General features: G+C 45.4%; 2 protein-coding genes across 2 annotated transcripts in view; one reads left to right on the top strand and one right to left on the bottom strand.

Annotated features, from left to right (window-relative positions):
- Window positions 1-454: 454 nt before the first annotated feature.
- On the top strand, window positions 455-7467 carry LOC118416517 (matrix metalloproteinase-24-like). The gene is made up of 8 exons (XM_035821639.1): window positions 455-1286; window positions 1747-1943; window positions 2355-2568; window positions 2819-2986; window positions 3390-3587; window positions 4546-4688; window positions 6813-6957; window positions 7051-7467. The coding sequence occupies exons 1-8, from the start codon at window positions 1154-1156 to the stop codon at window positions 7305-7307; spliced, it is 1455 nt and encodes a 484-aa protein (XP_035677532.1). The 5' UTR covers window positions 455-1153; the 3' UTR covers window positions 7308-7467.
- A 1799-nt stretch (window positions 7468-9266) lies between these two features.
- LOC118416233 (neurogenic locus Notch protein-like) overlaps window positions 9267-12076 on the bottom strand; it is an 8243-nt gene continuing 5433 nt past the window's right edge. Inside the window, exon 9 of the mRNA XM_035821318.1 lies at window positions 9267-10658. Coding sequence (XP_035677211.1) covers window positions 10411-10658 — 248 coding nt within the window. The 3' untranslated portion in view covers window positions 9267-10410. The remainder of the gene's footprint in view (window positions 10659-12076) is intronic.

The following is a 12076-nucleotide window of genomic DNA, read 5'->3' as shown; positions in this document are numbered from 1 at the left end:
GATGCGTAGGCCCGGCACCTATCTCCGTTTTACGCCCTGTGGTCACACAAACAGTAGGTCACTACAGCAGGCTAGTCCACTGGTAGTGAAGTGTGTTTAGCTTCCATACTCTTCCTCTTAGAACAATATCATCCTAAATGGCCCGAACAATGCCCTATCACTCACGGTGTGTCCCCTTCAAGCATTCTCGTCATTACGAGTGTTTGCCTAAACTATTGAGACGCAGGAGTCATGACAATGTTCATATCAAGTGTTTGTTTACGCCCAGCACTTGTGATCATCCCTTGTTTGAAGTTGGCCATGGTCAACAGGAGAACATAAGCTACTAAAACAATATAGTCTTCACATCCGTCAAACCCGTTCTACATATATATATATATATATATATATATATATATATATATATATACATATATACATACATATATATATATATATCGATTCCCACGCTGATTTAATCATATGAGCTTTGACCGCCTTAGTTTTATGCGACCGTGCTAAACTGGAGCAAAAAGTTTCCTTAATTATCAAATGTAAGTGTCAGAACGTTTTACAAGTGTATGGTATTGCCAAACAATTCTTGATGTTTCTTTCACATTTTCTTGTGAGACTTTGGAAAACTTCGCTCATGAGGGCTTGAAATAAATCTTGTATAAGGGGTAAGCTCACAAAAAGATCAGTGCATTTTACAACAGGAAAAGAGACATCGTTTGCATTAGTATCTATTTTTCGATACTTTTGTAATTTACGGCATAACGTTATATTTGTTCATTTTGCAGCTTCTTTGTATGATTTACAGTATGGACACAAAGTTGTTTTTGAAACGGACGAAAAGAGATACTCTCGCGGTTGTCATCCAAATATAAACAAGTCAGAGTGGCTTTACTACAGACAAAGATTTTTGTCGCCATGTGTAAGGCCCCATTTCACTAGACGGCGATCGCGCTGCGCTCTTACTGCGACCTATAAAGGATATGTGTAATTTTCGCCTTCACACTGGGTACTAGTATGTCATACAAAACGTAAAAGTGTCACTAAGAAGACAACAAAACACACAAAGTGTAAAAAGATTCGTTTCTTTTCTACAGAATTCGTTGAGCGATCTGTCAAATTTTAGGTCGCTGCGAGAGTGCCGTCCTAGTAGAAAAGTTTTATGAGCTGTTATGAAATCCTCCAGTTGTACCTGATGCGGTTCGGCTGGTTCGAGCTAGGCATGCACTATGACCGGATCGCCTTGCGCAGAGCCATCACAAACTTTCAAAGGTTCGCCGGTATACATCAAACAGGTGAGGAGATTTAAGGGCGTGGTGTGGGCATGCTACATGTCCGCAATAGCAAGGTAGGGTAATCATAGATACTCCTCAATGAGGGGGGGGGGGGGGGGGTGCCTGTTTCGGTTTGCACATTTCACTCCTTACTGGAGCTAGGAGCCACATGAAATGGCATGTTCATCATGAAAAAAATTGTATGATTCGAGGCTTTCCTGATTGACCTTATTTTTTGTCCTTAATCAGTTAACGTCCTTAAATAAGTACCTTTCGGGCTAACAACTTTCGGGCTAAATACATTTAGTGTTGTTTTTATTTCAAACGTAACATGGTCAATACTAACCGAAGGAGGCTCTAGCCTGTTTTTTTATGTCTTTTCATGACCAATGCTCTGAGGTGCTGGCTTGCTTTAGCATATAAGTAGTAGACCCTGCCTTCTTCTGGACCACTAACTTTCCTTCATTGCTTCTGTCTCCAGGTGAACTTGATGACAAGACGACGGAGATGATGCGCATGCCTAGATGCGGGGTTGCCGACACGGGTGAGAAGCTGGCCTCCTACCTGCTCCAGCTCGGGCGGCGGTGGAGAAAGAACAACCTCACCTACCGTATAGTGAACTACACCCCGGACCTGCCGCCGGCTAGCGTGCGAAGGGAGATACGGAGAGCTCAAAAAGTAAGCTCATTTGTGCTCTAGATTGGAGAGATTTGGCCTGTAATGTTTGCTTGTAGACTCGTCCTTGTTGTACTGCATTCTTTTTGGTTTTGAGAAGATTCATTTTTTGCGATGTTGCATTTTTGCAGCAACAACGACATGGCACCTTATTATGCTTTAGAATAGTTATCACTTCACAAGCAGTGATGCGCGATGTTTACAATGCTGTGTTCATACAATGTTTTCACCATAGTTTGCTTTCCGTGCATGCAGTGTAATGTAAACCAGTCAGAATTGCCCTGAGGAAGGTGACAAACGGTCACCGAAAAGTCGACGGAAATACAGCAAGGGTCGCGAAAAAATGTCTCTTTATTCAGCTAGTGACGTGCCAATCTGATAAAACTGCTCACGGGGGTTTCTGCCTACCTGTAGATTTGGTCGGCTTACACTTCGCTGCGGTTCCGGAGATTGAAGGGTTCCACTCCTTCCGACATTGAGATCAGCTTCGTCTCGTTCCTCCACGGGGACGGCCACTCATTCGACGGGCCTGGGAAGACCCTGGCGCATGCGTACGGCCCTGGCAACGGCATCGGCGGCGATGTACACTTCGACGAGTCGGAGACCTGGACCATCAACAAGAGAAACGGTAAGGCTACGAGAAAAACTTCCCAATGAAAAATTCTATACTTATTGTCCACCGTGAAACTTAGCTTGAACCAAGGACCTTGATTGATCTAGAACCTCTCTCAATAGGACTCGTATACCGAGTCCAACAGTGCATACAGCTATGTATATTACCTAAAGACGTGATTTCTTCGTTGTTTTTGTTTTCTGTGTTCTCTTTTCTTTCCCAGTCTATCTTTTCCCACGTTTTTATACCTCCATCCCTCCTCCAGATCTTCCCGGAGGCGTTGCTCTGCGCCAGGTAGCGGCTCACCAGTTGGGGCACGTCCTGGGTCTCGGGCACTCCCGGGGAAACACTGCAGTAATGGCGCCCTTCTACCGGTACCGGCCCAACTTCCGCCTCCATGGTGACGACATCCGGGGCATCCGGAGGCTCTACGGTCGGTTTAAAACTGTGACACATAATCTCAAAGCAGCTGACGCGTGACTCCGGCCGGTTTTCATTTTTTGCTTTGCCGCGTTTTCTACGTTTCTGTAAAGTCGAACAGATGCTAGTAGACAAAAGCGCACACTCAACGACATACACTCAATATGACATTAGATCACATAAGATCTGTATGAAGATTATGATAGTCTATTTTCATGGTTAATAGACAAGCATATACGCAGTAGAGACCGATTAATTACTCACAAGGTGTCGCCTGTCGACGTGAATTGGTGACGTCAATAGTATGTAATAAACTTTGTGCTCGTGATCACTGATTCAATAGTTTTTCATTCCTTGTTTAAAAAAAAATAACAAGGACAACGCTTTCAACCATGATGTTCCGCCCTTGTCTACAGGACACCCTCCGCTGCCGACCTTCCGTCCACCCCCTCCGCTGCCGAACCCTAGGCCTCGGCCATCTCCTCCGCTGCCGAACCCTCGGCCACCCTCTCCGCTCTGTCCCCCTGGCGGTGATCTGGACGCGGTAACGTGCAGCGGGGAGAAGTTTGATGCCTTCACTCGTCTGGCCAACGGGTCCGTGTACGCCTTCAGAGGTATCGTACTATCGTAGAGTGGAATTTGTTATCACCAAGTACAGTAGGGGCATCATCTTCTCTGGATAGCTTTAAAGAACGCTTGCAGACAGATGTGCAAAAGGTAGGTGTGACGGATCGTTCAGTGTAATATAACCAGCTGCTCCCGCTCCGCGTGACTGCAAAGCTGGTGTGTTACGCCTAACGGCGGTTATACCGGCTATATAGATATAAATACAAATACAGATACAGATACAGAGGTGATGCCGCTACACACTGCATCCTATTCATTTTGTGACCACTTTTTGATGTAAGAAATAGATGTAAATAAAAGTAAGGATACTCAAATTCCGGCTCTTTTGTCATCGAACTTAAGTTTAGTCCGGCTAACTGCTCTGGCATGTTATCTGTCTATTTGGCCAATGTCAACAATTTTCTCATCATTTATGTGGAGCCTGGTAGAGGCTACATCAGACTTGCATGTTTTGGAAATGGTTCTAACTGCCGGTAGTCAACTAGATCATTACATTTAAGAATTGGTTCTACAAAACGGACACAGCACTGACGTCCTCTCTGTCACCACCAATGGAAGACCGGCTTTCAATAAGCTAAACTAGACCGAAAAAGTACCTTCTATCTTTGGTCAGTTTAACGCCTTGAAGGAACAAAATTCATGTTTTTCATTTTATTTTGGGCGACACCCAGGGGCTAGCCTAGTAGTATAGTGTGTGTCCGTTTGACAAGAATTTCCAAATTTGGTGGTAGGCATGTCTGTCGCTCATCAGAACAGATCACATTTCTTGTTAACAGCAGTGGCCAATGCCCCACAAACATCCATCGCATAAAACAGTTTTTGTACATATAGCCATGCGAAAGGATAGAACGTATCTACAACAACAATCATAGATACTAACCCGTCGCGCCATGGCAATACATTTGTAGTTTTTATTGCCACACTTATTCCTACTCTGCGTGACAGGCCGTTACTTCTGGAGACTGAACAGCGCAGGCGCGGACCCCGGGTACCCCCAGCTGATCGCTGACGTGTGGGAAGGCCTGCCTGCTGACGGGATAGACGCCGCGCTGTACTGGCCGCCCAACAGGAAGACTTACTTCTTCAAGGTAAAACTAAGCGGGTGGCGGGATAGACGCCGCGCTGTACTGGCCGCCCAACAGGAAGACTTACTTCTTCAAGGTAAAACTAAGCGGGTGGCGGGATAGACGCCGCGCTGTACTGGCCGCCCAACAGGAAGACTTACTTCTTCAAGGTAAAACTAAGCGGGTGGCGGGATAGACGCCGCGCTGTACTGGCCGCCCAACAGGAAGACTTACTTCTTCAAGGTAAAACTAAGCGGGTGGCGGGATAGACGCCGCGCTGTACTGGCCGCCCAACAGGAAGACTTACTTCTTCAAGGTAAAACTGATTAAGCGGGTGGCGGGATAGACGCCGCGCTGTACTTGCCGCCCAACAGGAAGACTTACTTCTTCAAGGTAAAACTGATTAAGCGGGTGGCGGGATAGACGCCGCGCTGTACTTGCCGCCCAACAGGAAGACTTACTTCTTCAAGGTAAAACTGATTAAGCGGGTGGCGGGATAGACGCCGCGCTGTACTGGCCGCCCAACAGGAAGACTTACTTCTTCAAGGTAAAACTGATTAAGCGGGTGGCGGGATAGACGCCGCGCTGTACTGGCCGCCCAACAGGAAGACTTACTTCTTCAAGGTAAAACTGATTAAGCGGGTGGCGGGATAGACGCCGCGCTGTACTTGCCGCCCAACAGGAAGACTTACTTCTTCAAGGTAAAACTAATTTAGCGGGTGGCGGGATAGACGCCGCGCTGCACTTGCCGCCCAACAGGAAGACTTACTTCTTCAAGGTAAAACTAATTAAGCGGGTGGCGGATAGACGCCGCGCTGTACTGGCCGCCCAACAGGAAGACTTACTTCTTCAAGGTAAAACTAAGCGGGTGGCGGGATAGGCGCCGCGCTGTACTGGCCGCCCAACAGGAAGACTTACTTCTTCAAGGTAAAACTAAGCGGGTGGCGGGATAGACGCCGCGCTGTACTGGCCGCCCAACAGGAAGACTTATTTCTTCAAGGTAAAACTAAGCGGGTGGCGGGATAGGCGCCGCGCTGTACTGGCCGCCCAACAGGAAGACTTACTTCTTCAAGGTAAAACTAAGCGGGTGGCGGGATAGACGCCGCGCTGTACTGGCCGCCCAACAGGAAGACTTACTTCTTCAAGGTAAAACTAAGCGGGTGGCGGGATAGACGCCGCGCTGTACTGGCCGCCCAACAGGAAGACTTACTTCTTCAAGGTAAAACTAAGCGGGTGGCGGGATAGACGCCGCGCTGTACTGGCCGCCCAACAGGAAGACTTACTTCTTCAAGGTAAAACTAAGCGGGTGGCGGGATAGACGCCGCGCTGTACTGGCCGCCCAACAGGAAGACTTACTTCTTCAAGGTAAAACTGATTAAGCGGGTGGCGGATAGACGCCGCGCTGTACTGGCCGCCCAACAGGAAGACTTACTTCTTCAAGGTAAAACTAAGCGGGTGGCGGGATAGGCGCCGCGATGTATTGGCCGCCAAACAGGAAGATTTACTTCTTCAAGGTAAAAATAAGCGGGTGGCGGGATAGACGCCGCGCTGTACTGGCCGCCCAACAGGAAGACTTACTTCTTCAAGGTAAAACTAAGCGGGTTTGCTCCTGTGCGGTTGGTGGGGAACGTTGAACAAAATTGTTTGTGAAGATACGCCCAAAAGCAGTTAATCAAGTAACTATATGATTTCAGAAACGGTCAGACGGTTCAAGTAGAGTATCCACTATCTTTCGTCAGTGCCTGATCTAGGAAAATTGGTCTTTCATATCAAAACTATGAATACAAAAGAGCTGAAAACGACTTTAGAAGTGTAATAGAAAACAAGGTAAGGCAAAGCTAAGACAATGTTGATAAGAATGAGTCAATTAGCTCCTGTTGTTTGTCAAGGTATACATTTGTAACGTCGATGAATGTTAGACATTAATTAAGTAATAAGATATGCCAAAAGCATTTATTGTTACTCAAGCAACTGGATATGATTTTGGACCCACTGTTCAACACTAATAGCATCTCCTCAGTGTCATACGTATACATGTGCTGAAAAAAAAAACGCAATCATGCATTTGCTTGGATATTGATTAAATAAAGGGCCTGGTGAAATGATGGAAAACAGAGCCTTTAAGGTTGACTTGCCTTGTCCACGCAGGGTGGCCGATACTGGCGGTTTGACGGCGCCAGTCCTGATAGGGACTACCCCCTCTCCATCTACCTCTGGCGTACCGTACCCAACATTGACGCTGCGCTGTACTTTGGAGAGTTTCAGGGCAGAGCCAGGGCTTACTTATTCACGGGTGAGTGTTGATTCATCTAGGGAACGTTTCTGACACGTATAGGAAAATGGGTGGTTGTGTATTAAAGAGATCCTTCTCTCCCCTCCACTATAGGTGACCAGTACTGGCGGTACACCGAGGGCCCCAGGACACTAGACCGCGGCTACCCGAAGGCCCTCAGTTTGTGGAGGGACTTCCCGGACCGCCTGGACGCGGCTATCCAGTGGACGAACGGCTTGGACTACATCTTCAGGGGCGATCAGTACTGGAGGCTGGACAACGGCGGCGCTGTGACCGAAGGGGCCAACCCACCCTACCCGCGCAGCGTGGCTAAATACTGGATGGGTTGCTTTCAATACATGAGCAACTAAGCCTGTCCTTGGTGCTGAACACCACCAATACATGTACAACTAAGTCTGTCCTTGGTGCTGAACACCACCAATATATGAACAACTAAGTCTGCCCTTTGTGCTGAACACATTCAATACATGAGCAACTAAGTCTGTCCTTGGTGCTGAACACCAACAATATATAAACAACTAAGTCTGTCCTTTGTGCTGAACACCACCAATATATAAGCAACTAAGCCTGTCCTTTGTGCTGAACACATTCAATACATGAACAACTAAGTCTGTCCTTGGTGCTGAACACCACCAATATATGAACAACTAAGTCTGTCCTTTGTACTGAACACATTCAATACATGAGCACTAAGGTCTGTCCTTTGTGCTGACCACCACCAATATATAAACAACTAAGCCTGTCCTTTGTGCTGAACACATTCAATACATGAGCAACTAAGTTTGTCCTTTGTGCTGAACACCACCGATATATAAACAACTAAGTCTGTCCTTTGTGCTGACCACATTCAATACATGAGCAACTAAGTCTGTACTTTGTGCTGAACACATTCAATACATGAGCAACTAAGTTTGTCCTTGGTACTGAACACATTCAATACATGAGCAACTAAGCCTGTCATTGGTGCTGAACACCATCAATACATGAACAACTAAGTCTGTCCTTGGTGCTGAACACCACCAATACATGAACAACTAACTCTGTCCTTTGTGCTGAACACATTCAATACGTGAACAACTAATTCTGTCCTTGGTGCTGAACACCATCAATACATGAGCAACTAAGCCTGTCCTTTAAAGTTACATGATTAAGAATTATGGTAGCCTATCACGAATAGAAGCATGAACCCATTGAACATTTAAGGGAGGAGCCATCCATTCAAGGTTCTGGGAAGGGGAGCGTCCATTTTTTATCAGCTTTAGGGCTGAGAAGGGAGGGGCCATCCATTTCACATGTGGTTGAGGATCTGAGAAGGGGCATCCTTTTCACATGTGCTCAAAGGTTTTTGCTCTGGGGACGGACCGTATAACATGGAAGTAAGGGTATGAGAAGGTGGGACCAACAATTTCACATAGGGCTCAAGGTCTGGGTAAATGGGACCATCCATTTCACATGGGATGGGAGGAGAGACCATCCATCCATTTCACACAGGGTCAGGCAAGAGAGGGACCATCCGTTTTACAAGGGGTAAGAGTTTGGCAAGGGAGGGATACATGGGGTTAAAGGTTCTGGGAAGGGGGACTGACCATATAGTTTGGATGCATAGTAAAGTGGGGCCAACCTTTTCAGATGGGGTTAAGGGTCTTGGAAAGGGGGTCGATCATTCCACAAGGGTCTAGGAAGGGGGGACATCTTCCATGCTATACCATGCTGATACCATGCTTGTATACAAATAAACACAGAGAAGTGAATTTGTTAGTTCATTTTTTATTCCCCAATATTCCAACTTCCTGTTTATTAGTATAGACTTCATACCTAATAGACGCCACGCGTCATATGTGAACTTACAGGGTGTGGTCACCGTCTCAATTGCATAGATAGCATTTCATTTCTTCTCGATAAGACGTATTCCAAACGTAGGACTTCTATATGGGAATGTGATGTTATAGTTAGGGGTGGGTACCGGTACAGAAAATTCAGGTCCGGTTCAGGTCCAGAGGATCAGGTCCAGGTTTGGACCTAAACCTGGACCTGATTCAGTACTTGTGAATGGACGATACTATAAACAATGGTCCATTTTGCAACAAAGAAATCTGTTTTGTGGAGTATTTGACTCTCACTGGCGTATTTAAATCCTACAAGGTTAACTATCTCTGTACTATTGACTGTAAGACTTGGAACAAAACACTATAGACTCTACTCTACTTCGCCCTTGTTATTTTCCTCGTCCGGTAAGCCCCGAAGCGTGTGAATGCCTTATCATATAATCTGTTCATTTTCCAATAGGTCCAACTTCCGGTCTACCAAATTTTTTAGGTCCGGTTTTTCTGGACCGGTCCAATGACAAAAACTGGTTTTGTACTGGTACCCAGCCCTAGTTATGATAGTTACTAACTCTGACGGAGGGTGGTCGCATGGAGGTGGGAAGAGGGTACGTAGAAAAATGGATCTGATGGGTAGAGAAACCACGTTTGATTTTCCACGTTTACACTTGTACGGCTAGGTGTTGACGAAAATCCACAATAAACTAAGCAAACGTTACCAATATTGACCGCCTATACCTAGGTTAAACAATATAACAGAGTGTAACATTATAGATTCTTAAGTTAAAACCTCCTTCGTTAGGGTAAAAACATACGATGCTTAGATCTTGAAGTTGTATACAGACACATTGAAAAAATCTTTTCCCCCCACCGAGTAATATATAAAAAGGAATCTAGTAATTGATAATAATATTAGAAAGTTAAATTGAATCTATCCTGTCATTGTATTGTCACTATATTGCCGTATAAAGGTAAATCAATATTTAACATTTCTATTGTAAATTCTTCATCTTTAAGGTAGGAAATAATGGAGGCTGAGGTGTTCTAAAAATACTATTTTGATTTAAGTAGATCTATGGATCTTGATTCTTTTGTGTGAGAAGTATTACAATAGACAAAACAGAAAATTACAATAGCTACAACACCAACTGCCATAGCAGACATCCCATCCACGAAATAACTAGCTTCAAAGGCAACCTAAAATCTACTGTGCATCTGGGTAGTAAATGAAGCGAAGAAGACAAAGTCCATATTCAAATTGAGCAAAACATTCGAAATCCATTTGAGAAGTAATTGGATGTATATTAGTCAAAGCAGTAATGTTAGAATGGATCAGTACACACCTTATACCAAACTAACTTTATAACATCTAGCACCTGCACGACACCAGTCGCAACAGGCAGTCCACTGAATAATGTTGCAGAAGTAATACCGTAGAAGCCAGTTAATTGCACAACGGATAACCGCACACTCCTGTTAATTGCATGGAATCCCGAAATCCCGTGGTGGCGCGGTCCAGCTTGATAAATTCGTTTTGTTGCACCATCCGGATAATTGCACGAAGTACGCCGGCAAATCGGGTGTGCAATTAAACGACTTCTACTGTGTATAAGATGTCAATCCATCATTCTCAAATTGCTCGTTCATACACAATCGACACAATGATCGCCAAAGTGTATGCGATTGTGGGCAAATATTGGGTGTCTGAATATCCAGCGCCGCTGACGGGTTGTAGCGAACACCCGGTTCCGTTCACTGACACTGTCCCGTCCCCGGCATAGCCAGCGTTACAGGTACAGCTGGCGTCCAGGGCAGGGGCGGGGTTGTCCTCGCAGGTGGCGTTCGCATGACACGGGTTGGAAGAACAGGCGTTGATATCTAGAGATGGTAACATGAGATAACACATTAAGTACATGCTGCACGTTATGGAGATGGGACCGAATCACACATATCAACATCGTGAACAGAGATGGGTCGGGTCGGTAATTTATATAATGACCACTCTCCAAACAGAGGTTTGGCTCCGGCTGTTTTTCAACGTTTTTAGGCGTTTTTATCGGGCTTTCTATTTTGTACCGTTTTCTTAATGTCTAGTTGCCTAGGTCATGAGACATCTACAAAACGGTACAAAATTGAAAGCCTGATAAAAACGCCTAAAACCGTCCAACAAAACAGCCGGAGTCTAACCTCTGCTTGGAGAGTAGGTGCCTCCAGCTTTTGCCGGTGTGTTCACGTCAAACGTCTGGAAGGGGACTTGTACTGACACCGTCTGTTGTGCGGTGGAGTTAAGACTTAAGTTAAGTCCCTTTTCAAGATAGTAAGACACGAGATGCAGGCTAGCACAGATTTGCGAAAACTCCATACCTGAACATCCGGTTCCGTTAGCGCGACCATCTCCGGTATATCCGCCGGTACAGGTGCAGTTGGCGTCCAGGGCGGGAGCGGGATTGTCGGTACAGTTAGCATGTGCATGGCACGGTCTGGACGAGCAGGCGTTTGTATCTGGAAACCGTGACATTAAATGATAATGAGTGGGATGGTGGTGTGCAAAAATAAGGTATTTTATTCAAACACATGTACAGGATAGTCATTATCATTTGCTGGCAGAGATCTAGATTGCGCGCAGTGTCTTCCTCATCTTAAATATACTCTGACATCTATAGCTAGTTTCTAATAGAATATGACCAAGACCAAATCGAAACACGAATCCTATAAGCATTCTCCTAACTTTCTCAGTCGTACGGTTTCGAAATTAAAACTCCGGATACATAGACTAAGGAAAAAGACAAATGAAAAATGAAAAGAAACAACGACACAAAATACTGATCTGATCCCGGATCTTCCGTAGATACAATGATCGCTGTCCTTTAAGTCAACGTCTTGAAGTTCATATTTGTGCCAAGTTTGACGATGGAGTAATGTTCAGTGTATGATCTTGAAGAGAATAAAGGCACAAACAAGGCAAGTACTTTCCCTCGCCCCGGCATCGTGGCCAGGAATCTAATTAAATTGCTCACAAGTTTTATAAAATCAATAATAATCTAACCCCCGAAAATAATTTCATCAGGTTGGTAGATCATAGGACGTAAGAGTTTTTCTTTTACACAACCAGTTTGTCTCAACTGCTCTGAGCTTCTAATTGGAGTTCTGCTTCTCGCCGCTATATGTAGCCGATGTAGGTGGCGCTTTTGCGGAGGTAACACTATCCCAAACGTGGCTGAGCTGGATTAAAGAAGCAATCTGCATAAGAAAGTCCACCCCAGTGCTGAACCGTGACGAATGGGGGGGGGGGGGGA

The sequence above is a fragment of the Branchiostoma floridae genome, chromosome 5, assembly GCF_000003815.2.
Source record: "Branchiostoma floridae strain S238N-H82 chromosome 5, Bfl_VNyyK, whole genome shotgun sequence".
In the NCBI taxonomy this organism is placed as follows: domain Eukaryota; kingdom Metazoa; phylum Chordata; class Leptocardii; order Amphioxiformes; family Branchiostomatidae; genus Branchiostoma; species Branchiostoma floridae.
The sequence above is the reverse complement of the archived record's forward strand: the minus strand, read 5'-3'. Positions and strand labels throughout refer to the sequence as shown.

Excerpts from the sequence above, each read along its gene's own strand:
- LOC118416517 (XM_035821639.1), top strand. The coding sequence starts at position 1,154 with ATGAGCTGTTATGAAATCCTCCAGTTGTACCTGATGCGGTTCGGCTGG. Across the intron at positions 1,287-1,746 it reads CGCCGGTATACATCAAACAG|GTGAACTTGATGACAAGACG; the intron begins GTGAGGAGATTT and ends TTCTGTCTCCAG. Across the intron at positions 4,689-6,812 it reads GGAAGACTTACTTCTTCAAG|GGTGGCCGATACTGGCGGTT; the intron begins GTAAAACTAAGC and ends TTGTCCACGCAG.